This window comes from Epinephelus lanceolatus, chromosome 11 (assembly GCF_041903045.1).
Source record: "Epinephelus lanceolatus isolate andai-2023 chromosome 11, ASM4190304v1, whole genome shotgun sequence".
NCBI classification, from domain to species: domain Eukaryota; kingdom Metazoa; phylum Chordata; class Actinopteri; order Perciformes; family Serranidae; genus Epinephelus; species Epinephelus lanceolatus.
Genome location: NC_135744.1, coordinates 9,237,922 through 9,265,674, shown reverse-complemented (window position 1 = coordinate 9,265,674; position 27,753 = coordinate 9,237,922). Strand labels below are relative to the sequence as shown.

Sequence of the window (27,753 nt, the reverse complement as noted above, 5' to 3'; positions counted from 1 at the left end):
ACGCAAAGTATTCTCTTAACTCATGCACTCAACTCTTTTTGTTTTTGGCCACTTAATGGGTATGTATTTCTGTCTAGCTTGTAATTTTAACAAATAATTTCCATATGTTGACACAAGAGAAAGCTAGCTCTGTGACTTAGTGTGACCTCATCCGTTTCTGCAGGGGGATGTGTCTAATCATTTGTGATGTGGCTGTTGGCACATCCAGCAAAAATGAATAGTTAATATGATTACAAATAAACTGTATTTTACATTTCAATGTGGCACCTTTGACACAGTCTGTTTTTTTAATGTTGACAACATTAAGAAGTAGACAGAAGAAGTATCGGGTTTTTTATGAGTTTTGGGAGAGAAACCATTTATCAGAAAGTACAATAAAGCTCTAAATGTCTAACTCATGAAGCAGATATAGAAATATACTGATTTAATATGGACTATGTCACTGATGTTTCACTATAAGCTGTGACATGATCTCTTGCACAAAGACAGATTACAGCACTGACAGTGTGACCAAGTACAGTGTAAGATGTGTGATTTTGCCCTAGGTGCTATGAATGAGTGTCCATTTTTATTTAAAGCACTTGTTATCACAGTGAGGAGAGTATGTTGTAATAGTTCACATTCTCAATAGTAATTTTTTTTTTATTTAATCTGAATTTGAATAATCTGAATTTCTATTCACTACAGGGATCTGGGCTCTGGCCTTAAACTATGAACCACCAACCTTAAATCCCCTCTTTTTTTTACACTATTTACTGGATCATCCAACTGTGTAGGGCAGGCTCTTAAAAAAAGGGGAGAAGAAAGAGCATTAGCCAGATTGAGAGTGAGAAAGCGCAAATGCAAGACAGGAGGAGGGAGCACAGAGGAGGGAGGGCGGGTACAGTGGTGGCTGTTGGCGCTCTCTGCAGCACAGTTCTGCTGAGAGCACCAGAGCAGAGCTCCTCCACAGACCACAGCCACAGGGCTCCCACTGCAGCTCAGAGGAAAACCTCACACAGAAATCTACACTGGAGGAGAAACTGCTACCTCACAAGACCACAAGACAAAGAGAAGGAGAAGACAAGAGTGATCAGACAGATACGGAGAGGAGGTGAGAAGAATTGGACCAGCTTCTCTGCTTTTTCTTGTACAGAACTTCCCCGGGTGCACGGCTCTTCACGTTCTACTTTTGGAGTCCATTCAATTATTTATCTTCTGCCTCATTTTGGTCTGTGGAACACAACTTTGCTTTTTTAAAAGTTTGACATAGAGGTTTGGATTTTTATTTCAGATCAGCATTTCTGCCCATCTGGCTTTTTTTGGCAGTTCTAGCACCATTTCTTTACCTGCCTCTAAACTTCACAACAGTGTGTGTATGTGTTTGCTTCTCTGAGTGTGTGAATTAACAGGTACTCAGGTGTAACTGTGTGGAGGATAATATACATTGTTTTGTTCTTAAGCTACAGTACAAGCTGAATTTTGCAGGTGAATAGTTATTCATCTCAGATCTTACTTTTTTTCTCCACAAAGCTCCCCTTAAAGGACCTTAAGATGTCACATCACAAAAACTACTGAGGCAGATTCTTTTTTGCAATAAGGATCACTCCCCACACTGGAGCAATATCTCTAGAGAGGACATTGCAAAAACATTTGCAAGCTTTTTTTTTCAGTATATTGGAAGAAACCGTTTTTCTCTGGGCCTCGGCCCCATCTGCCCCTGCCTCTACCTCAACCTCAGGATGGCTGGCTGTACCAGCCGCTGCAGACAGGGGGTGCTCAAATTAATCCAGTCGCTGCAGAGATTGGTCTCAGGAACCCTCGCAAAAGGTACTGTTATTACTCTAATATAGATGCACTCACTGTACATCTTTCACTCAAATATGCATTTAAACAATGCATGCATTTTTTCATGTGTACTTGATTGGATACAATGTGGTTTTGCGAGACGGCTACATATTAGTGTGAACAACCAAACAGATCTCAGTCTTGTTGTAATAGTGTGATCCAGTGTTTTCATACAATATTGGTACTAAAACACAATTTTAGTGGCACTGATTTCTCGCCAAATTAAATTGTTTAAAACACCCTCACTTCAAGCCTCATAACTTTTATCAGTGGAATTATACTGTACCTGGCTTTCTTTTACAAATGGACTCCATTAGCACAGCGTTGAGCTCTCATATGTTTCAGCCTGGTCTCATAGAATGTGAGATCAACAACCAACCAACCAACCAACCAATGTGTCATGAGCGTGAAATGTTTAGAGATTACATGCTGGCGACACGAAAATACTACCAATGCAAAGTCAATGAGGATTTTTTTTGTCGTGGTGGACACACGAATGAAATATAAAGAGCACAAAAGTCTGTGCAAGGTGAGTGATGGTGGATGGATGAAGCAAACATCTCAACCAGGAGACTGATGTTTGAAACCAAAAGTTCAGGAAGTTACTTGACTTCACAGGCTTTACAAAACAACGCAAATTGCATAAGTTTACATCACTTACATCCCTAGTTATTTTAGCCCAAACCACAATCTACTTCAAGTATATTTTGTTCCCTAAACCTAACCAAACTGTAACCACCTCACAACGTCAACAATGACTTGACTTTGCATTGGCAGTGTCTTTGTGTTGCCAGCATGTAATTTTAAGACCTTTTGTGGCCATCACCACATTGTGAGGTTGTTTCGAATTTAATGTATTTCTGTGAGCCTCCATGTGTTCTATGCAGCTGCTGCAGCAGCCATGTAGTGAAGGTCAGGATTCAGTTCCCACATCAGCTGAGGTAAAGTCTATTCATCAAGAGCTATGTGTTCCGTCACAGTGTCCTTGAGCAAAACACTGAGCCATTGCTTTACAAGTGAAAGTCCAAGAGTTCCAGCTCAGGACCTAGAAAATATAAATACAACATTAACTCTTATTTGCCAATGCAGCAGTGTTCAAATTTAACATATTTATAGGAACATTTTGGGGGTTTTGGACACTGGAATAACATGATGTGTGGTGCTGTGCTCATGGTAGCTAAATCGAACCATCAGGTCTAATGCCTCAGATAGAATTAGAGAAGTTGTGGTTCTCACCTGTGGGACAGGTCTCAAGACAAATGCAAGGGATTACAAGATATTTCTGTCACACAGGCCTGTGTTTATATTTTCAAACTTTGCTCAATTTTTACCTTTCTTCTTGGGACATACTGGATATTTTTTACCGTTTTATTTTTGAAGAAAACTGAATCAAATAAAGCAGAAGCAGCAAATGAATGTCATGAGGTCATGGAAAAATGTAAAGGAGAATTCATAAGGACTTAGGAAAAAACAACCACAGTGCTAAGAAAATGTGACTGCACTTGGCTGTGTAAATATGTGACAGGATGTTATTGACGTGGGTCTGCTGTGGTGAAACTACAATGTTCTGAAGATGGACTGTTAAAAGTACATCTTAGATACTTCACCCCATGCCCTCTCATCCTGTTGTTTCATGCAGGCTTTATAAACGTGGACATCCTGGTAAAACTATTACTTCATTACTAAGGTTGGAATTACTCATGCTTATCCTCCTGTCCACACATATTTATCACATGAATCCCAATTATTTTTATAATGACAGTTGTTGAATTTATGCAAGATGGGCATATCATTTGTTTTTGTGAATGACTGAATGAAAAAGCATTGCTTTAAAAGTTGCTGCCACAAGGAATTGTGGGACGGCATTATCTCCTTTCCTTTGGGAAAGGATTGTCCAGTGTACCCTATGCTGAAGGAGATAAGACTGGAAGCAATTCAGCACCTTTCCTTAGCATTTAGAAAATTCAACCAGCTCTTATCATGGCTGCTGTTTAGATACGTCTGGGTCATTTCTCTGTGAGGAACCTTCCTAAGACAAAAAGACTATTCGATCGCAGCCATGGTCTTCTTTGATACACCTTTAAGAGCTGAATGATGAGGTCATGGATGTGTCATTCGTAGACACACCTTCAGACAGCAGTTGTGATGCACTGTCAACCCCTGATCGTGTTCATCATCTTTTTGTTAAAAGCCCTGGCTCTTGCCCTCCTCACGACCTTCGTCATCCTCTGGTTGAAAGTTACTTTTCACCAGCAAAAACAAATGCTGAGTCACTGAGTCAGAGTGCGGCTGTGAGTCAGTCACGACTGACATAATTCACTGATCTGCTTTCACTTGCAAAACTTCTAGATGATATAAATTTAGAATTAAATTCACACACATTTAGAGCAGTATAAAAATATCCAAATGGTTTGTGCAGGTGCAGACGATGCTTCATTTAAATTCTCACTGTGGGAAATGAATTTCATGTCTTTGCATCTTTTCCACAAATTGTCTCCTCCAATACAAATGTACTCTTTAAGGCTTATTCTTCAGCAAGGAACTCATACTATCTAGCTCTAAATCATGTGCAGGCTATCTGCCAGGAAGTGATTTCATACAGTCTTTTGTTTTTCATTTTAAAAAGTAGCAACCTATTTGTAGGAGCACAACTTCATAGCCTGTAACTTGTATCTTTTATCCTTTTCAGACTTTGTCTATAGTCTGTCCTCTAACTATGATTATACAGTTGACAAGAGCATCAGTATCACTGCTTTTCATATATGCTGAAATCCATCCAATTGTGTACTCTGTTTTACCTTCATACTGACCACACTCTCACAGAATACTTATGCCTTATTACCTGGGATGTCTTTGTCCAACAGACACTGCTGGTATCAGCCTAACTTCATGAACATCTGACGTATATTTGTATGGTAATACTTTAATATAAATAGTACAGTTTTTGACTGTGTAATGCAAAAAGTACAACTTTAATAAAATGTAATGAAACCTGCTGAGAGTAAAACCATGTGCTCTAAAGTCTTGGCTTTGTCAGCTACCGTTCTGTTCTAGAAATAATACAGCCTACTTATGGCCGCATGGGTTGACAATCTAGGTCATGCGATGCCGCCGCATATCTGTAGTGTCTAAGAACTGAGAGACTGTGGACTATCAGTTGTTAGAAACACAGAAATATTTGGACAATTCCAAACCTACTTTTACAGTAAGGGGCTGATCTTCAGATGCGTGGGCTCAAAGCCTGACGTTTAGACTGTGTCCTGTGTGAACCTATATAGCTATTGTGTATTTGAATTAGGAGTGACTTTTTGGCTTTGTTTGGGATGGCACTGAAAGCAACTGTCTCATGCCAAAAAACACTATCAAATCTAGAGAACAAACTAAGTTAAAAGTGCACAAACTATTAAATTGAGAGTTTTGTTTTTCGTCATATTGCGCTCTGCATCCTCAAAGGAGGAGCAGTTGATGAAATTGGAGTGTGAATTCTATTGAACATCTTGTCCCCTGACATGATGCCTCTGGACATGTTTGCTGCGTCTCCTCAAATGTTCTTTTATGCTTTGCTGATTGCAGCACAAGGTACTGACCTCATGTTGTTAAAGGTTGAGATGCTTGTGCATTGGACAGAACAGGGGCCGCGTCTTCATTTAACTCCATAATTGAATGTCACTGAGTTAAACACACGGTTTTGAGTTTATCTATTTTTTGCCTGGTATAGTGTGAGAGAAAATATGGATAGCTTTTTAATTTAGCACAACAGTTGGTCTTTTAAAGTGTGAATTTCACAACATGAGCTTCTCATTGTGATAACATAGCCAAGCTTTCATATACACAAGTAAAAGGAGTGTACACACTGACACACACTAACAGATTGCAGCCCATATTGCACATACATATGTTCTTGTTATCGTGACCATTAATTTAAAAAAAAAAAACATAACTAAAATCTTTCTATGGGGTACAGAATTCTCTAAATGACTTTTCATTAACTATAAACAAAAATGACAAATAGATTATTATACAGCAGCTGTTAAACATGCACTTGACACACATCTCAACATTACGTAATTCTAAATATAGGCCAATCTAGTGATTTAAACAAACCTTCAACAGCATCAGTCTTGAATTCAGTAGTTGTCCATGTATTAAAAGATCTGTCAATCAGTGTGCATTACACCATTTTGCAAATTTGTGTTTGATATTTAGTTTATATTTGGTTTAGAAATTGTGTCTTTAATCTGTCCAAAGTACACATTTTGAGTATATTCTAAACCAAAAGGGACTCAAGGGACTGCAATGTTGTCATTTAATTTAATGGCCATGTGAAACAATGGCATGCAGCATGGAAAACACTACACAAGCTTTCGGCTAGAAATAAGAGAGACCTAAGAGAACTGAAAGACTTGATCTTGTTATAAAGGTTTAAAGCACATGAGACTAAATTAAAAACCCTCCAATTAAAAACCCTCCTCTGCACGATTCACTTATAATCATGTCTCAGAGCATCATCCCCTGCTTTGCGTATCTATCATATGCATGGAAGAAGGCATGAAATTATGCACACACATGCATTTTCAGCTTCACACACGCAAGCATGTCAGGTAGAGTGAAATAATATAAGGCCCTCATCACCAACAGACATGTATAGTTGCTCCAGTGCTTTGGTTTGTTATGCATATTTGCCTGCACACACTTATACAGTGACCAATGAACCATAAAACTCTGCCTGCTCACCTTTAAAAGCTCTTCTTACAAATGCAACAGCATGTTTATTCATTTTCAGACCTTTAGACACTGCAAGCTACAGTGTCAGAGTTGGGATTGGGTGGTGTTACACCCTGAGCCTTAAGCAGAAGGACACTTATTTTAAGTCCCTAGTGGATAATGTATTTTGTATATTGTACTAAATACTCTTGTTTCACATAGCTTTGCTTTTAGAAATAGTTCTGTTGTGATCTGTAAGACTGAGAAACTGATAGCTGTTGTGTTACCTGTTTTTCCCTTAAAAAGCACCTGCTGCCTAAGGGGTAGCTTTGGATTTTTTTAACTTGAACCCCTACACCCATGTTTTTGTTTCTAATTGACAAATTGGAACAATAATTTTTAACCTTGGTCCATTACTGGAAAAGACCAGTGCAGCCAGCTGTGGTGAAACAGGCTGCAATGTAATCCCTGCCAGCAATTGAGTACTGTCATTGTACATCTGCTAAAAGTGCTTGCTTTTGCCACTGACATGTTCAGACTGTTATTCTAAGTGTTTTATGGAAAGGATCCCTATAGAGTTCGATCTCTTTGTTAAAGAGTACGATCATTTTTGTTAAACCAGAAACAGACCTGAAATCACTATTGTCAAACCAACCAAACTCCATTTAAATAAACAGTAATTTTATCATCGTAAAACACACTTCATTCAAGGTTGACAGAAGCAAAAATATTTGTCTCTTTATTGTTTCAACAATCACCATTTCAGGTTTGGTTGAAATAAACCCTTAATACACCCAGTTAGATGTGACTTACTTTTTATTCAAATGCAGTCTGGTGGGTTTTACAATGGTGATTTCAGGGCAGCTTCTGTTCAAAAAAAAAAAGGATCTTACTCTTTAACCAAAAGGTCTGTCTCTGTAGGGATCCTTAAGATGAGTTGTTTGACACTTAGAATCACAGTCTGAGCCTTTCAGTAGCAAAAACACGTATCTCTACTGGTCGTAAATTGACAATGCTCAATTGCCCTCCAGGATTACATTGCAGCCAATTTTGCCACTGCTGGCTGCAGCAGTCTTGTTTTAAACTGGACCAGTTTTTGGACCAGTGTTGTCCCTGTTGGTCACTTAGACACAAAAACCTTGGGAAAATATCGTAAAGGTTGGAAAATACCAAAGTTACCCTTTAATTTTACTATAAAGACAGTCAAACAACATTATCAAGCAAGTATCCATACATGCAGAGCTCCTGGTTTCATTGAGATGTGACTGATAATGTGTGTGTGGCTTAAATGTACAAGTGTATTTGAACTGTAGATTGGAAATTAGTCATTTTTGCCACAGTAATTTATATTTAGCAATGGCAGCTATATGAGCCACTGAGCCACTAACGTCAACACTAACCCAAGTGTTAATATTTACATATGAAATGTGTTTGACGAAACTAAGCTAGGTATAAACATGCGGAAAAAGTGATGACTGAAAATTAAAAAGGTGAATGTTGAAGTATTTCAACCAAGCTCACTGGCTGCAATATTACTTTAATAAACTCAGCCAATGTAATGACCCTGAAACTGTTATGCCTCCCTTGACGACATCTTATGTTAAAGGAAGATTATGTAACTTTTGAGAGACCTTATTCCACACAATAAGACCAGTAGCTTATGACGGCTAAGCTTAGAAATATTGAGGGAAATACTGCAGTATTACAGACTGAGTCAGTTCACTGAATTTGTGTGCTACTGTTAGATGTTTACATTTTAGTTAAATGCTAAAAATTAGTTTAGCATTCATCATTATCCCATTATTGTCATTTGCAGCCACAGTAGCCACTGTTCAGTTATATGGGCTTGCTTTAAAGATTCATGTTTAGACCAAAATGGTGATTTTGTTTTATGTGTTTGCCTTTACTGTAACAGCCTACACATTACTCATATAGACTCTAGTCCTACATGGAAACAGTAGCAATGTAGTTGACATCAGAAACCCTCTCATCCGGCCCCATGCTGCACCTGTCCCTCGCTATTACAAGTCACATGTGTCCTCTAAGTGCATAACCTTGCAGCAAGAGTCCCGTCATCCCCCACTGCCGAGACAGATTCAGATCTATAGCCCTTGTACTTCTACCATAGCTCTAAAACATATGGCAGAATTACCCAGCATTGCCCTGTGTTTGTGAACTCTTTTCCCCAAAAGTCTGTCTCTTCCATCAGCCTCTCATTCTCTTTCACTTTTCCTGCGGCTGTAGATGCAGTGGATTGGAGCTGACAGTGTGTGTCTCTGCTTTTAATTTTTTACATCACCTCACTACACACTTTTATGTAACCGTCTTCTTCTAGATTTATTTTTATCTGTTGCCTCCTCTGTGTGTTTCATTCTCCACATTAATCCTCTCCAGCCTCATTGTTTTACTATCTGATATTCACATACATAATCTGGACAAGTGTCTGATGCTGTGAACAGTATGGTGATGATTGGGTGATCGAAGTGTATTGTAGTAGGCTACTATAGGTTCAGCCTACCTGCTCATGTGATATGGGACTCTGTTAATTTTTGCTCATATTATTTAATCAAGAGCAAAATGAGCTTGCAATGATGACCCAGAACACTGACTGTATCAGGAAGTATTGTACTCTGCTGCCATCTGCTGTTTAAACAGTAACACCACAACATAACAAAAACAGGAGGGAACACCTTGGTTGTTGTGTACAGTTACCTATGTGTATCCATCTTATTCAATAGAGCTAGTAGTATAATTTTTCAAAAGATTGTTTGTCTTGTTTTGAGGGCAATGTACAGTGTGGAAGATAACAAGACTTTTACTCCAGGCTACCCACTTTTGTAATATTTAATTTAACTGAACTTCTTTTTGATTTAAAATAATTTAACATAAAATTTTCAATGCAGAACAAAAACAAAAAAAAGTACATTTTTAATAAATTTCCTTATAACCAAATCACTAATTAAAGAAACCTGGTAAATATTATAGCTGCCGCTAATCAATTTTATAATTTCTTAACTATTCACTTAATTGATTGAAGCTGTGGTGGACTGAAATTTGGAATAGGTAAAAAAACATCAGAATGTGAAAATACACCCCTTTTCTGCAGCTATTCCCTCTCTGTCCTAAGTCCCTCCCACCAGATGACTATGGGCATATCCATGCACTTAACACACTGACCTAGTGTTTCGCAAGCATTGATCTGTTTAATCTTATTTAATTTTAAAGTGGACCGCTGCTCAGCCCCTCCTCCCTCTGCTCTCTCTCTCTCGCTCTCTGTTTTTCAGAACACAAATGAGACAAGAATTAACTAGCTAGCCACCCCAATGTCTCTCCACCTTGCTCCCCACGGCTGTGGACTCCCCTGGGGGAGTGGTGCTTTTACATTGCAGTGGGCAGCAGCTCAGGAGACAGCCCTTTGGTCAGCCGCTGTAGAAGCTCGAGTTTGGCCAGCACAAACCCCATGTATAGGCAGCAACCCCCTAGTGCTGGGGTTTGAGCTGGCTGGACCTCGGTTGCTGCAGCAGCTGAGTGGCAGTCCGTCTCCAGAGCCCACTCTCCTCCCAGCAAGGTGGTCAGTGGCGGCAGGGAGGAGGCGGTGGACACTCTGAGGCTCAAACATTAGCTAAAGTTAGCTACATCAGTGTTAACTTCATGTCACAGCTGTGAGCCCTAAGCTCCAGTTAGCAGTAGGCTAAACTACTGTCAACATATTCTCTCCATCTCTGAAACACTTTGCTAATATTGACACCTGTTCTATTTCATTTATTGTCAGACTCTTTTGGATAGGTCCGTTTTCCCTTTTTGGGTTGCTTTGCAGTGTAAGCACTTGTTGCCAGTGCTGGAATAGCAGCTGTCTCTGTAAGATTCTCTGCTATTCAATCAGGCTTTCACCATTTGCAGGGATGTGCACGCCCATCTGCATTTGTAGAACGGCCAATAGGATCGCTCTCTCTCTGTGATTGACCACAGTTTCCGGTCACGACCTAGATTTGCTAGAGCTTGAAAACAGAGCCAAGAGGAAGTGTAGAAGTCTAATGTTCTCTCAGTCTACTTGAATTACAATATGCTCAAAAGTGAATGTGGGATTTTTGCCTAATGACGCCAAAATTAAACTGCCTACCCCAGCTTTAATTAATTACCAGTGTTGCCAAATGCTAATTCAAAGTGCCTGTTTTGCCTCACCAGTCAAAAATAAATTAGGGTTTTCAATTTAGAATTATATGAAAAAGGGAAAAAAATGTTTTGCACTTTGTAAGTTTATTACTATAATCACACTTTCACTATATATGTATAATGTGGCCGTATTGTCAATACAGGCCATTCCAACAAAAAGGTAATGGTGAGGCACTATATTAATTTTGGCAAATCTACAGTATATCAGCAATTCATGTAGAGCCATCCAGACACACTGATTCATCATGTAGCCCTTTTTCCCTTCATCAAAGACATGACTTTCTTTAAGCACAACTCCATCTATTATGGAGAATGCAGGTGAAAAGGGAACGCTGAGGTGAAGAAGAGAGCAGCAGAGACGACATAATTTAATGATAGGAGCTATTGCATAACGAGACTGGGACACCACTCATCAGGTCTGAAACTGCCATCTCATTCCAAAACAGAGATAGCAATTTCAGATCAAAGGAGGCTTTTTTTTAACATAGCTTTTCCTTCCTCTCACAAATTTAATTCATTGAGCCTTAAAGACAAATGTGTTATTTCATTACATGAAAATTCAAACTGAGGGCACTCAAGTCGCAGGTATCATCAGCTTTCCTGAAACCATGTGAGGAATGAGTTAAACAGCTTTTCATGACTGACTGTTATACATTCTTCAAACTATGTTCATTTGGTCTTGATTATTATCATTTTCATTTATTTATTAATTTACCTTTTTTCGAAATTACCTTCAACACCGTTGTGAATCGTGCCTGTTGGAAGTTGATGGTGCTGAGCTGACTTGTGTAGATCATGAACTGCTTAAAAAATAATGAGGAGATTATGAGGTCAGACTGCAGTGCAGCAGTGTCACTGTGCAGAATGATACGGTGCAGAAAGGCAGCTCCAGATGGCAAACATCTGTCATGGGTATCACAGCGGGTTACTTATAGTTTTCTGAATACTTAGTTCCCCATCTGCGAGTGTTTGTACTGTATGTGTGTGTTGGAGTGTCAGGGGGCTCGTATCTATTTTCAGTAGGAGAAGTGGGGAATGATTGTTTACACACTTGTAATTTTCATTTATGCTCACTGGTCTCATTTGAGCTTTCATGAAGTAAAAGTAATAAATGTTTGATAGAAAAGCAATGAGTGTCACATGATCTGTAAAGGTGAAGAGGTAGCTTTTTTATTTAATACAGTATTTGAATGCAGGAAATTTGAATGCAAAAAGGAAAAGGGCTGTATGAAAAGGGTAGGACACTGAGCGTGAGAGAGGTGTACATTTATCAGAATTATGTATGACTTTATGTTTAATTAATCAGTGCATGTTAACTTCTTACCTCAGCACCACCTGGGCAATCACAGGACTGTGCTTAGCAAACAGCATGCACGCACACCCACAAACACACGCCACTTCATTTAAATACTAACGACCTGCATGCATCCGCTGCTGTTCAAACAGCGTGGACAAACACAGTGATAAGGCAAGTTTTCAAGGCTTACATAACTATGAGGGAATGAATATTATATGTATAAAAGACTGCAGAGTTTAGGGCTCTTGAACTCATGATGTAATACATCGTGGATCTTTTTATTTTTTTTCCCTGAGGGTTAGGGTTAGGGTTGATGCCACCGTACTGGCTTTTGCTCTTTTTACTGCTCTTAAAAAGGAGGTGGAACCCAACTTTCAAGAAACAAGACAGCTGAAACGTCATTGAAAAAATGGCAGTCCATGAATTTTTTAAACCAAGAGAGGTTTTCTGAAGCCCCCCCGCCTCCAACACAAACACACACAGAGTGAGGCAGAGAGAGCATTTACATTTCTGGTCTGCAGTGAGTGGAATATTTAAAAAGACATTTACATTTTCTTTACTTCACTCAGTTCTACAACATGGAATACACACATAAGCAATCACTTTTTAAAAGTCTTTCTTTAGAATAAATCATTTCCAGCTGAGTCCTGCTGTGAATCGCTGCTTAAATATGTCAGATAACATATCAAATCCAAAGCTAGACAAGAGTAATATCCCATACAGGCAGCCCAGTTGCCAGATGAAAATGTCTGCATTGTACATTTCTGCAAACCATGAATATGTTACATTTGCACATTTCATACACATCATATCAACATTCTAAAGTGACATAGTATATAAGCTGACTTTGTCACTGGGAGGTGGAGAGGATGGTGGATGGTACGTCACCTCGGTGAGATGCCAGCAGATCTCTGTTCCAGACCACCAACAGCAAAGTCTGTTGTTTTTCAGTGAATCATTGCTGTGTTTTCTGCAGCTTTTCAGCCACCAAATGTGGGTGTTTTTTAGCGACTCATTCCTGTTATTGCATTGGCTTTTCAGCCACCGAAGATCCTTCACTGTGTTTCCTTAAGCTGTTTGGTCCCAAAACACGACTGTTTTTTAAGTAACCTGTTCTATCTGTTGCTGTTATTCCAGTTGCTTTTCAGATTTCAAATGTGGGTGTTTTTTAGTAACCTGTACCTGTTTTTCCAGTGGCGTTTTTAGTCCCCAGATGAGGGTGTGTCTTAATGTCTGTAGATGTTTTTCCAGCGGATTTTCAGCCCCCAAACAAGGGCGTATTTTTATCAAATTGTCACTTTGGTTCCTGTGGCTTTCTGATCCTCAAATATGGGTGTTTTTTAGCAACGTGTAACTGTTTTTCCTGTGGCTTTTCAGCCACATAACATGGGCACTTTTTAGTGACCTGTCACTGTGTTTTCTATGGCTTTTTAGTCCCCAAAGTGGATGTCTTTTAACAACCTGTAGCTGGTTTTCCAGTGGCTTTTCAGCCCACAAATGAGAGTGTGTTTTAACAACTGCAGCTAATTTTCCAGCAGCCTTTCAGCCACCAAACATGGGCATATTATGGCAAACTGTCACTGTATTTCCTGTGGCTTTTTAGACTCCAAATGTGGATGTCTTTTAGTGACCTGTTACTGTGTTTCCTACGGCTTTTCAGCCCCCCAAACATGGATGTTTTGTTGCAACCAGTAACTGTTTTTCCAGCAGCTTTCCAGCCCCCAAACATTGGCATATTTTAGCAAATTGTTGTGTTTCCCGAAAAGTAGTTATTTTGGGAAATCACTGTGTTTCCAGTGAGGATTGTGCCCCCCAAACTGGGTATTTAAGCCAAAACATTTTTTTCTAACCATAACCAAATTGTTTTTGTGCCTGAACTTGAATATAAGTTAACCACAGCATTGCTTCAGCATATCTGCTATGTAATAGATGCAAATGCAACATATCCATGGTTTGCAAAAATGTACAATACCAACCTTTTTTCTGGCGATATAGGATTGGACTGGGAAATATTTTTAATCGTTTGCTGCTTTTACCACAATGCATGACATTGTTTAAGCAGCAACAGCACTTATTGTATAATAAACACTTACTTCTCCTTCCATCAACCCAGTTTGATTTTTAATGTTCAGCACTTGTAGGGAAATAAACATTACTCACTCGCTCCTACCCCAATGCACACAGTCTCATTTTCTTGAATTGGAGCTGCTGCATGAATATTAATTGACACCATTAAACACTCTAATGTTCTTGTTTGTACTGCAGTAAAAGAAATTACAAAATCTCTGTTGCCCTCTGTGTCAGAAGACGAGAGAGGAAAACGTCTGTCCATGTTAGTGTTGTGAATTAACACAGAAATACACACAAAGGTGGGCTCCCCAGCTGACATATATCTACATGCTCATCTCCATGGGTTGGGGAGCAGAGTACTAATTCAAAGTGGTATCAGACTGCGGTCATCCATTACCGTTGAGCTGTGTGTGTGTGTGTGTGTGTATGTGTGCATGTACTGCATATGTGTTAGGTAAGTAAAGGGAAGAATTAGTAACAAATTAGAAGATAAACTGTTAATATATATATAACATCTAAAGTGTAATGCCTGTAAAGACCAGGGGTCTGTCAGCAAATGCGTGTCCTTCACCTGCTACCATTCACTTGTCAGTAGTGTTATTATTGAGCACTGCATCAGTTGCCAGCACTCCACAACAACATGAGGGCATGAGGAGGCAGGGAGCTAGAAATAGGGGGGAAAGGCTGACAGATGAGTAGAATCCGGCACAGAACGGAGGGAGTGGCGCAGAAAGGCAGGAGCAGCTTGTGTGTGTGTGTGTGTGTGTGTGTGTTTGGAGAGAGAAATCAGAAATCCAAGAGAATCAGCTTAAAGAAGAGACTCGACCACTCTGTAACAGATCTTAAAGCAGTGAGAGGGATCAACAGGAGCAAAGCCCGTTAAAGATTCAGAGCTGTGGAGGAAGATCAGAACGACAGGCTGACAAAACCGTGAACTAAAAAGAGGACTATTACTCTGGGTTGTTTGACCAGGCTGGTTACCACGGTGACAACATGGGTGCAGTGGTGGGCACTTTGACCATGCAAACCAAGCAGAGGAGACCATCCAGAGGTACGTCAACATTAGTCAGTATAAGATGGAGATAGCAGAGCAACAGAAAGCTCGACTAAACTGAGAGTGAGCAGAGCCAAATAACACACAGAAAGAAAGCAATCACATCATTATTTTAACTCAAAATATGTGCTCCGTGTTGTTTTCTACATGATGCATGCATGCACATTTATAAAAAACAATGATATTTATATGTTCACCATATTTCTGTAGAGTGATTATAAATTATTAAAGAAGGGAGTCACTCAGAAAACAGCAAAAATAGAGCGGCTAATGCATTTACCAAATGTTATTTACATGTAATCAAATGACATAGACAAGTTTATAAACCAGTGGATTAATGCATTTTTATATACAAAATCTGAAATAACAGAAAATAAGAATAGCTATCTTTTAAATGGAAATTTAGAATTTCAAAGAAGTGGCAGCAGACTTGTGTGAGATCAAGCCATAAAAAATGTGAGATGGAGATATTACACTACGCCATGAATTAGGATGCCCTTGAAAATAACTAGAGTCAAATCACTGCCCCTGACTCGATGAGTATATGTGTGTTTCATGTGGATGGCCACTGAATGTGAGTAAGTGAAAGAGTGAGGGGAGAGGGTTCAGGAGAGAGCATATGATTTAACATGCAGCTCACATATCATACCTCCCCCTGGCCTTATGCTTGAGATCCTCGTTGTCATGGAGACTGGGTTGTAGGGGCATAAGAGGAGAGTGTGAACGATACTCAGCCAGGAATGAATGATGAATTTATAGCAGCATGAAACAGAGATAAAATAGATGAACTGGGCAAACAAAGCAATTACTCTCTGACAGTAGACAGCAACCCACGAGACGAAGGTGGCACTTGCTGTTTGTTTTTTCACTGATGAGAGTCATGCGTTGTGATAAAAGCCTTTCAAAAGCCTTTGAGCAAAATGAGGACGAATGCACAGAGGTCATCCTGTTTTTTGAAGCTCCATTAAAGTTTGTCTTGCGTCGGCAGCTGTGCAGAGGTATATGAGATAAGATGAGACACGATAAGACTTTATTGATCCCCAGGAGGGAAAATAAGTATCACAGTAGCACAAGGAACAGGGCAGAGAGGTAGGTCAACACAGTGTACAAATAAAAATAAGTCAACGTCAGAAAACTAATACAATCTTGTATTGTAGACCACAGCACATAGTGTGCTGTAGGCTATATATGAAAAAAAAAATCTTTTTTTTTTTTTTTTGTAAAAGATGCCTGATATTTATGCCTGGGGGATTTGCTGTTTGTGTACCAGCCATTCTATCTGTCAACAGTGTGACAATATAAAAATTCTATGTCACAAATATCCTGGTAAAAATAACTGTGATTCAATAATCATCAAAATATGCTCACAATGCTTTTATTGAGAAACAAATATTTCTGTTGCATCACATATAGGACACACATCTGTTTTAGTCAAAATACTTTATAATGAAAATCACACAAACAATATTCACAGAAAGCAGCCATGTCATACCTTTCAATATGAAATATTCCACTCCTCGATTAAGTTTTATGCATTTGTTTGTTTTTAGACATGGTATGTATGCAGTATTGTAGAGTCTCTTTTATTGTTAGTCGCCCAGCAGTCTCTGTGAGTGCTGCTGGATGTGATACATACAGTAATTCCGGTAATGAAAATTGACCATGGTTAGAGTTTTTTAACACAATCAGCGATTAAATTGTATCATCCCAACTGCACAGACTGAAGATTTGAAGCAATAGCTGCTGTCATTTCATGACACCAATGTAATATATATATATATATATATATATATATATACATATATATATATATATATATATATATATATTATGTTAAAAGAAAACAGAAAGTAATTGATGTCATTTTTAAATAATCTAATTTTTGTTAGAAATAAAGGTATAATTTGATGATTTAGGAAATACGCTTGCCTTTTCTAGCAGAGAATAAGACAACACTGGTGTCATTCTCATGTCTTACAGTGATATTAATCTACTTATCTATCTTTTGGAAAGAAGGTGACAAAGCATGTCTCAAAATGTCAGACTATTACTTTAAAGCTGCGGCTTGCAACTCTACTTCAAGTAAATAAAAAAGTAAGTAAAACATTTTGTTACTGAATTGTCTATTTCTCACCTCCGATGTTTTCAGAAACATATTTTAGTGCACTGGTTGACTGTAAAATGAGAAAGTTTGGGACCTGGTAGAAAACAGTCATGCAAAAACCAAGCACTGCCCACCGGCCTGAGCAAACATTCTCATTTTACAGCAAACGATTCAAGAAAATATGTTTTTGATAACAGAATAGGTGAGATACAGGTACTGCAGTAACTGACTCATGCTTAGGATTTGATCAGCGCTGCCCTGTTTGAATGCAGTTCATGAGCAGTGATTGACAAGAATGACAGCTGCGTTAGAGGCCCCGCAGCTCTGGTTGGATTCTTGCAAATGCTACTAGAAGCAGCAGCAGGAGGAGAGAGAGGAGCATGATTTTTTCAAAGATCATCTGTGTCATGCACCACTGTCAGGCTATGGTGACAATTTCAAATACAACAAAAAGTTATTTTTTACATAAGTTACCAACTATAGCTTCAAGGTCAGGTGACAAAGATTCAAATACCTCATACAGTTTGGAAATGTGAGATGCCTACTAGTAAAACATTTTGGCTTTGTTAACACTTGGGCTAGGCCTTTACAAAGCACACTGAACCCTACCTGTTGTGCACAGTCCTGAACAACCACTCACTGTAATTGTTGTGTGTGTAAACATTGTTGGCCTGAAGCTGTTGCAGCAGTTAGCATTAACAGTAAAACAGAGCTGCGGTTTGTCTATAACATCACCATCTGACACACACCTATAATTATCTCCATCACTTCATCATGTATCACTTCCATCCCAGTGCATGCTGATGAACATGTGCCTGTGCAGCTGCTGCAGCATTTAAATCATGACTCCTGCACTGCATATAAGCATCAACACTGGGAATGTTGCTCGAGAGTCTGCAGCATTTCTGTGCCTGAGTCTTGTCAGAGTAATGTGTCCCTTTCCTTACCATGCTTCCAAGATCAAGCTCACTTTCTGTCTTACACTAAGTCCCATTTGTCTCTTTATGTCCTCTAAACATATTGTGTGATCCCATTCTGCCATGTGTTCTCTTTCTGTCACCTTTTTCTTCACTCTGCCACCTCCTCTTTTTTTTTCTCTATTCCCGTTTCACCACGTCTCCTCCCTCCTCTAATCAACACCTCTACCTGTTTCCTTTTCTCACCCTCATTTCATTAAATCTTTTTCTGATCACACCATCGCATTTGCAGGAGAGCAAATTCACCCAGGCAGAAATAACAGGCGTAGCAAAACAATGTCTCCGTCGTTTATTTGTCTAATGATGAGTGACTTTTACTCACAGAGAAGATGCATGCACAAATAATGATCAGTTGATCCAGTATAGCCTACACATCACTGTTCGCATTAATCCTGTCTATCCCCATGACAACAAGAGTCAAGGAGATTGCAACAGGAGCTGAGGCAGATTGATGGAACATACACACATGCAGTACATAGCCTACTGTATGTTCAGCTGAGAACTATATTATATAAATCATATATTATATAAAGTATGACATGCATTGAAAATCCCCAGTTCAGCATTCACTAAAACCTTAAAGAAATAGGGCTTAAAAAATCACCAATGAATGCACAATAAATGCTTTTAAATATGTATATAAATTGGGGGGAAATGTACAACATTAGTAGACAAGTTATATGTTTTCCTGACATTACATGACATTTCTGACATGTAGCTACATGTGTGTTAGCAGTTGATAACTTGCAGCCAAGGAATGACTGTAACAAAGATTTGTGGTACTTTCTACTGTGAAAAATCCCCTATAAAATTTTTTAAAAACAGCCACAGGTGTTCCAACAGGAATATGATCCGAAATCAGGGAGAGGTTTACAACATCAGCAACATCAGCAACCAAGATTACATGTTTCCCTGACATTAGCTTGTAGCTTCATGTATCAGTGTACATGAGTGTATCTGCAGTGGCGTGCTTGGGGCAGATGACCATATAAAGAAATCCAGCACACCATGATGTCATACTGTAACCCAGCATGGTGGGAAACCTGAGGTTTACTCTCACAGGGGTTATTTTTACATACGTTTACCTCATTATTTAAAACTTTGGACACATATAAGAGGAACATCCATTATCGTAACACTATAAAGTCTATATAAACATAATACAAAGAAGCATAATAGATCCCCTATAATAGGTAAGCTTTATGAATACTGCATGTAAAAAAAACTGCATGATCTCAATTAACACACTTATGGTTGAGACCTTTTTGCATGGATTGAAACCACAATCTAATAAATAAAAAACAGGATCCAAATGAAGATTAATTCGAAGAATAAAGTAGAAGCAATTATTCTTGTGGAAAGAAACAAATGCGGCTAATTAGAGGTTACTTTCAGCACTTATCACTGCATACACTCTGCCTCTGGGAATGGCTTAAAAGCTGAGGACCAACAGGATATTTGATATGAAATTCAAATTAAGATTGCCTCTGGCCGATGATGCATGATACTAGATACAGTTTCAGCAGTGAAGATTAATCTTGACACCACTTCTGAATGGGTTGAAATGAATGAGTCATCGCCGCAGTCCAAAAAGCAGGCATATGATATTAATTTTAATCTCCTTTTCTTAAGAGCTAGCTGAGCCAATAATGCTGACACAGTTACAAAGCTTGTTTGTTGGTGCATCCATGTTTGTCAGGGGCATTAATTTGGTTGCTTTCATTGTGGAATTTGCCAGGATTTAATGAGGTTTTGATTTTTGTGTTAAAATAATTCATCCAAGGATATAACAAATAATAAAAACTTAATTGCTTATAATATTGCTTATATTACACAGACCAGTTGGGATATAAAAGTAACCAAGTTACAGACACAACCCATGTGTAAATATGCTGTCCTGCCACCCTAATATAATGCTGCAGATGTGTTGGATCAGCCTACTTTAGATTACATTGCTTCAAGTTTCTGCCAGTGAATGCAATAAAGACCTCCAGAGAGCTCTTGGATGTTTGCTCATGTTTGAGAATTCATTGTTGTGTGGATTGTGTCCACTACCAGATGTTGGGATGTTAGCATTGCCCTGTGGCTGGAGACAGTCTTAGTAGTGACGTATTGGCAAGACTTGCCCAGAGCAGAATCAGAACTCTTCACATCATTAACCGCCATCTATCTCCACAGCAGCCGATACTGAGCGCCATGTTGCCATTAATAAAATGACTACAGTCCTAAGGGGAAATCTATTTGGCAAGGACATGTAGTTCTTCTCAAGCTCATTTCTTTCTTTCTTTTTACCTCTATGTGAGCCTCTTTCTGCCTTATTTTTCTGCTGCTTCACTTGCTTCCCCCGTGAGCGCTCTTTTCTGCCGCCTAATCAGATTTTTGATATGTTTCTTGCCGACTTGACTTTCTTATGCGTCGCTGACTTGTCTCTTTTCTATGTATTACAGTTTTCACATCTCTAAAAATTGGGAAGAGCACATGTTAGACAGGGTTTGCTTTGACATGATTCTGTGTAATAAATATATTCTCTCTCTCTCTCTCTCTCTCTCTCTCTCTCTCTCCCTCCCCTGTAGATAAAACAGACGATGAGCTCGAGATGACGATGGTGTGTCACAGGCCAGAGGGTCTTGATCAGTTGGAAGCCCAGACTAACTTCACCAAGCAGGAGCTGCAGATCCTCTATCGTGGTTTCAAGAATGTAATCACACACTTTCTGATTTTATTATTAGATTACTTTGATACATACAGAGCATAATGCTTTATAGATAATTCAAACTCTAAAGATTAAATCACCCTAATTAAAAAAAAAATGTCCCCGCTGTTATCTAGCCATGCAAATTGTCAGATTGTTCTCATTATTTGAAAAGACTATTAGACTACAGCCATGCAAGTGGGTTTCTCGTCACAGCAAACTGATATTCTTCCAAACTGTAGGGGTCAGTGAAATGGAGACTCACATCTACAGCACGATTTCTCCATTTTCTCCCCCCAGCTATGTTAGAAAATGTTATATGTGCACTGACCGGCAAAACTATCCCCACATGACTCCCGCAAAGGTGTGTGTTTGATAGTGTGACATCACTATGACCATGCATACACTCCGGGCCCTTGGAAAGGCATCAAACATAAATCAAGCATTAAATGCTAATTTAAGCATGTCAACATGCATAAAATAAATTAGCAAAAAACAGCTGAGACTGAAGTGAATGTTCTTAGTTTTGCCTTTGATTATAACCTAATTGGACAATTTGACCTGCTGGTGGCACTTGATAAACGTCAGGGGATTACCAAAGTCATTAAGGTTTATCCTCTGTGGACAATGCCTGTCTGTACAACATGCAATCTATCCATTAATTGTTGAAATATCTCAGGCTGGACCAAAGGGGTTGACCAACGTAGAGCCATAATCAAGCCAAAAATTCATCAGCAATGTTTCTTTGTGGAACCGTCTTTAAAGCGGGAGTGCAAGACTTTTGCCTCCCCCCTCTGACAGTGAGAGTCATTACATGAACACTGTTGACATGTGCTTACAACATATGCCTGTAGGTGAGTTTGCTGCATCTCCCCCACCCCCAGCAATGCTCTTTTTTACTTTAATCCTTCATCATGCCAAGTTTCTTTTATTCTCTGGAGCACCCACTCCTTTGCTTGGACGCTTCTTAAGATTTTCCCAGAGACAAATATGATTAGGGTCACATGACTGCACAGTTCTGGTGAACAAACAGGATGTCAGGGTTAGGGTTAGGGTTAGAGTAGAGTAAACTTCATTCATATTTTTCTTTCCACAGGAATGTCCAAGCGGTGTGGTAAATGAGGAAACATTCAAACACATTTACGCACAGTTCTTCCCCCACGGAGGTAAAGTGCAATGCTTTTGAATTTCTTCTATTCCTCGTTAAAGCTTTCTGAGAAGACCTTCCAGGAGACCTTACACTTTGATTTTTTTCTGTTGCAGATGCGAGCATGTATGCACATTATCTTTTCAATGCATTTGACACTACAAACAATGGCTCCATTAAGTTTAAGGTGAGTCATCCTCCACTGTATTTGCATTTTGTGTAAAAATATTACTAATTTCTTTACTTCCCTGTTCTAGAACACTTTCATTATTTAAGTTTGTACTTATCTTCCTCTGCTGTCAGGACTTTGTAATGGGTTTGTCTATACTGCTGCGAGGAACACTGACAGAAAAGCTTGAGTGGACGTTTCACCTTTATGACATTAACAGAGATGGCTACATAAACAGAGAGGTGAGACTGTGTTGTCGCTGTGTACACAGCGTGGGCCTCTGCCAAAGGGATGAGATCACGTTAAGTGTTTAGTGTGTCATCTGATGTCTCTAATGTCTCACCATGATAAGAATCTTCCCTTCTTTCAGGAAATGACTGAGATTGTGAGGGCCATTTATGACATGATGGGCAAATACACCTACCCTGCACTAACGGGAGACGTCCCTCAGCAGCATGTGGACGCCTTTTTTCAGGTTAGGTTCATTGAAAAGCCAACATTTTACAGTGACAGGTGATTTTAAAACCATTGTGTTTGCACAGCATGAGGGAACACAATGTGACTCTTAATGTCTCTCATCATACTCCAGTAGCTTCCCAAATGAACCTCTCTGGTTTTACTAAGACACTTCACATATACTTCAAGTTTTCAGATAAGGTTTATAAAGTTTTATATTGTTAGCAATCCCAGTTCCTGAGGTCCATATTTTTTTCTCAGTCTTTTTTTAAACTGTCCATATTGTGTTATATTGCCTGGTATGAACGGTTTCCTGCAGTTTTCGTGCGTGAAGTTGTTGCATCATGAGCTCACACTGAGTACATTTCCACAACAAAATTATTGTAGATTTGCTTCTACTTGATACTGATTCAAGTTATGTTATATTTCTTCCTACAGAAAATGGATAAAAACAAAGATGGAGTGGTGACCTTAGAGGAGTTTATTGTAGCCTGCCAGGAGGTATGTATTTTCATACATCTGAGCTGTCTATTTCTTTATATGTAAAAAGTATATGAAAACATTTTACCATATGTTGTCAGCTTGTGAAAAGAATATATAACATGCATAAATTTACCTACTGTTACTCACATATTTGCATGGATGGATCGAGTACTAGAATACTTTACTCAAGAAAAAGTAATGTTCTTTTAAATAATAACAAATTTACTTAGCCTACTTACTAAATGAAAGATTGACTTTGCAGCCTGTACACACAAATGATTATCAATTAAACAACTGCATTCCTCGGTGGAGCTTCATAAGAACTAACAAGAAAAAGGACTAAACTCAGGCAATTAAACAGAATAAACAACAATGAATGAAAATGTTATGGGCACCGCAGTGGGTGCAACAAGAAATATTAAGCCACACAAATTAAATTACCTGGCACTTGTTAGTGAATCAGCAGTAGAATAAAACATTACTAAGGCAGAGTTGTATAAATAATGTAAACTGACAACGGCTGCAGCCACAAACACACGTATTAAAGCAAAGCAGAAGCAACACCGATTTTATGCCATTTGTAGGGCACAACCAGGCACATACGAAATTCTCCTCTGTAGAGTTACGACCATTACAGTGAGTTTGTGTTGTGTAATGTTGGAGACGAAACAATATAGGTTATTTTTTGCAATATAGGTTATTTTAACTTTTAAGTAAAAGTAGAATTATAATTATTTTTAATATACTTAAAAAAATACTGTATAAAAATACTATAATGTAATGTAAAATACATTTAAAATTTGAGCAGGGAATTTCATTCTTGACCTTTGGGAAACAATATGTAACATTTAAAGGAACTACAAAGGTTCATCAAAGGTTTTGGAGCTGTCAACCACAATGAAGACCATTAGATGTGGTAGACCTTCAAGCTTAGATTAGCAAGAAAATAATATACGTACAGTATATCATAAAAAAGAGAACAATAAAAAATATATAGACTCCAGCGTTTTGAAACACTTGAAACTCATGTCCCATTAAATGTGTGAAAAACTGATGTTATATCTGGAGACTGCTGTCTTCACGGCAGCATAAACAGCCTATATATTTCTATATACAGGGCTTCAGTACATTGCTAGGTAATTGCATCATTCTGCCCTGATTACTTGTTTTGTCTCTGCGCAGGATGAAATGATGATGAGATCCATGCAGCTGTTTGAAAACGTGATGTAGGACAAGAGGACACAATGGAGACAAAGACATGGAAATTACGAGGGCTTGGTGTGAGTGCGTGTGTGTGGATGCATATGTGCAATACATCCAGTCTCTCCTCCTCTTCCCATCTCATCCAGCTGTGGTCTGGATACAGTCAGATTCCCCCACAATGACTTGAAAGAAGGGACTGGACTGGAATGCTGTTAGCCTTCCTGCAATTTTCCCACACAATACAAAGTGACCAATGTGACAGACTTGGACGCAGAAGACATCGCTCTCAGTCCTGTCTTGAAGATTGACCTGTTAAAGATGCTCCTACATTACAAAGCTGCTGCCGACCAGCGAAGAGCTATTGTTCAACCAGCAAAACTATTTTTGTTTGTTTTTTGCCAAAAGACGTTCTCCTTTGCCAAAATATAATTGCATGCTTTTGCAAGAGGTTTTGACTTATCTCCAAACATTTGTCAAATTTGTTATGGAATTTTGGCCATAAAGACTTCTATATTTATCTCATGCATCACTGCTGCAGTGATCCCTGTACTTTTGTGTTGACCTGGCTGTCGCTTACCTGCTGAGTCTGTCTGATGCTTGTTGTTAGGAGTCTGTCTGAAGCTTACAGTAGAAAGTCAAAGACTAGACGATACATTTAATGGGTCTGAAATGGTGTGTATGTGTGTGTGTGTGTGTGCCCGTCCTTCTGTCTATGTTGGAACTTAGGTTTTAGTGAAAGGAAAGAAGAAATTGAATTATTCCTTTATATTTTCACCTGCTGCTTTGCATCTTGTGGTCAAATCGGTGTTTGTCCTAACTGTAAAGACAGAAATCGTGACAAATGTGTATAAATTTTGGATTTCATGATGAAGTGCCCACAAAACAAAGATGTTGAGTAATTAATCAGGAAGAGGCTTGTGAACGTCAAACCAATATCTTTATTTGCACAGATGATCAAGGTTTAACTTGGAGATGGCAACAATAATGATGGGAAAATATTTGTATGGTACAAATGTATTGATTTCGCTCATTGGTATGTTAATATACAAGAAATTATAAACCTATAACTGAGTCAGATTCCTTGTATGTGCATTGTCCAATAAAGCTGATTCTGATCTGAGAAACAATCAAATGGCAACCCAGTCACTAGAAAAATGTTGGCATTGTATGTTTCTGCAAACCACATACACTACATTTGTACATTATTATGTAGTGGACACCTCGAAATTTTATGTTTCAACAACCCGTGGTTAACATGGTTAGGGTTTAGGCAGGAAAACACAGCAGTGTCTTGGTACAAAGCATTTTTTGTTGCACTGTCCCTGCTGGAAAACAGCCATGGATTCCTTAAAAAAACACCCACATTTGGGTGTTAAAAAAGCCACTGGAAACAAAGTGACAGGTTCCTAAATCACACCTACATTGGGGGACTGAAAAGCCGTTGGAAAAACAGGCATGGGTAAAAAAAAAAAGGCCCATCTTTTTTGGCTAAAAAGTTGCAGTGACAGTTCTGAAAAACTACCCATGTTTCGGAGCTGAAAACTGGTTTCAAGAACAGGTACAGCCAAAAACATCTACGTTGCTTAACGACCCACATTTGGTGCCTAAAGCACAGCAGTGACTTACTGTTTGTTGGTCTCAAACAGTGGACTGTAGTGATTTGCAGCGTGGCAGGCATCTTGCCCAACCACTACACCCTCCGTCCACTGATGACAAAATCAACTTGTGTATTAATGTGACATTAGAAAGTTTGATATGGTACTTATGGTATAAGATATGCAAATGTAATGTATTATTGGTTTGTAAGAATGCACGGTGCCGACATTGTCCTCTGGCGACGAGGCTGCAGATACTTGCTGGGCCATTCTAATGAAAACCTGATATGAGTTAGTTTCTAACCTTGCAGGGAAATACCACTGAATGTCAGCTTTAGAATGTGATATTTGATGACACTGAGGACAGCCCCATCTGTATTAGTGAACATCTGTCTCCCTCATCCAAACCAAATCTGTGATGTCACACTGATGTGTAGCCGCAGACAGAAGGGTGACTGACTCCTGCAATTGCCTGCTGATGGTTTTCTGTGAGTCAGTGTTTGAAAGCATCACCATAATAGAAAACTCACTGGGATATAGTAGCACTGAAATATTCATCACCGTTCTTTTTGCAGTCAGTGGAGCAGCTCTTTGCTGTGTGGTACGTCAGTGTGACATCACGGCCTCTGGTCTCTGGTATGTTGGTTTGGACAGTTCAGTTATTAAATCTCACAAACAGAAAATTAATTCTAAGCCATAAGAATAAATATGTGAATTCTTAAAAAACTGAGTGGTGTTTTACTTTAAGTGTGTGTGTGTGTGTGTGTGTGTGTGTAAACAAATGGAGAAATAATGTTTGTCCTCTAAAGCATCTGTCTCCATTCGGAGCATAAGGAGTCACTGAGTGGTTTGATGTGTATGAAAATGATGTGAATCATATAGCAATAATAAGAACAATGAGAATAATTTGCTATTTATTAAATAGTGCAATCCACTACTTCTTAGTGCAATACTCTATTAAGTAATCCCAATTTTAAGGATGATTATGTTGCCTTTATTTGTGTGCTTATTGTATTAACTAGTTGGGAGCTGATCAGATAAAGCAGATGTATATTCTTTGTACAATGACAATAAAAGCGTTCTATTCTATTCCAATATTATTATGATAATAAAAATAGAGCCCTTTTTAAAACCGATGTTACAGTGTGCATCACAGGAAAATAAAAGCAGATAAATTAAGCAAAAGTGAAAAAAAATATTATTACAATAGAATATCACAATCATTAATAACAATACACTAAACAGTAGAGTGGGAAAACAAGCTGATAATAACTGTGCATAAACATATGCTGTACATGCATACACCCACACAGGCATGAATATTTTTATACACACACGGCTGCGTTGCCGCTTCACCACACGCATGCACACAGACACATAACATTGGGACTTCATAAAAATCCTATCCTTTCAACAAATATGTTTTTTAATGTTTTTTAAAAGTGAATAAAGATGTTGATAATCAAATCTCAACATGAAGTGCATTGCAGAGTTCAGGAGCTCTGACAGAAAAAGCCAGATCACCACTGATCTGCAATAGTGAAATCTAGAAAAAAAAAAAAGCATGAATGACCTTCTCCATGTCACTGAAGAGCAGAAAATATTTTATATTGGAGATATTTCTTTACATAAACAAGCTTGCATAACTTCCCTGACCTTTAAATGTAAGGTCAGAATTATATATGACTCCTACGTTTGTGTCAAAGTGAACCCAGCTGGTGTTTGGGTGCTTCGGTCACACAGTGTGGACTGATTAGTAAAGCCTCTGTGCTGTTTAGCTGTGGGCAGTTTTCATGCATCCA

At 38.7% G+C, this 27,753-nt stretch overlaps 1 protein-coding gene across 2 annotated transcripts; it reads left to right on the top strand.

The window, feature by feature from the left end:
• The first annotated feature begins 1,566 nt into the window (after positions 1 to 1,566).
• On the top strand, positions 1,567 to 26,677 carry kcnip1b (Kv channel interacting protein 1 b). Of its 2 annotated transcripts, none has more exons than XM_033633460.2 (8): positions 1,567 to 1,809; positions 20,780 to 20,904; positions 21,995 to 22,064; positions 22,162 to 22,232; positions 22,349 to 22,456; positions 22,585 to 22,689; positions 23,109 to 23,171; positions 24,336 to 26,677. In XM_033633460.2, exons 1-8 carry the CDS (start codon positions 1,722 to 1,724, stop codon positions 24,381 to 24,383), a joined length of 678 nt encoding a protein of 225 aa, XP_033489351.1. In that variant the 5' UTR covers positions 1,567 to 1,721; the 3' UTR covers positions 24,384 to 26,677. The 2 variants fall into 2 exon arrangements, with proteins under 2 accessions (XP_033489351.1, XP_033489368.1); XM_033633477.2 differs by lacking the exon at positions 1,567 to 1,809 and adding an exon at positions 14,821 to 15,122.
• Positions 26,678 to 27,753: the final 1,076 nt, after the last annotated feature.

Excerpts from the sequence above, each read along its gene's own strand:
- kcnip1b (XM_033633460.2), top strand. The coding sequence starts at position 1,722 with ATGGCTGGCTGTACCAGCCGCTGCAGACAGGGGGTGCTCAAATTAATC. Across the intron at positions 1,810-20,779 it reads CTCAGGAACCCTCGCAAAAG|ATAAAACAGACGATGAGCTC; the intron begins GTACTGTTATTA and ends CCTCCCCTGTAG. Across the intron at positions 22,065-22,161 it reads ACAGTTCTTCCCCCACGGAG|ATGCGAGCATGTATGCACAT; the intron begins GTAAAGTGCAAT and ends TTTCTGTTGCAG.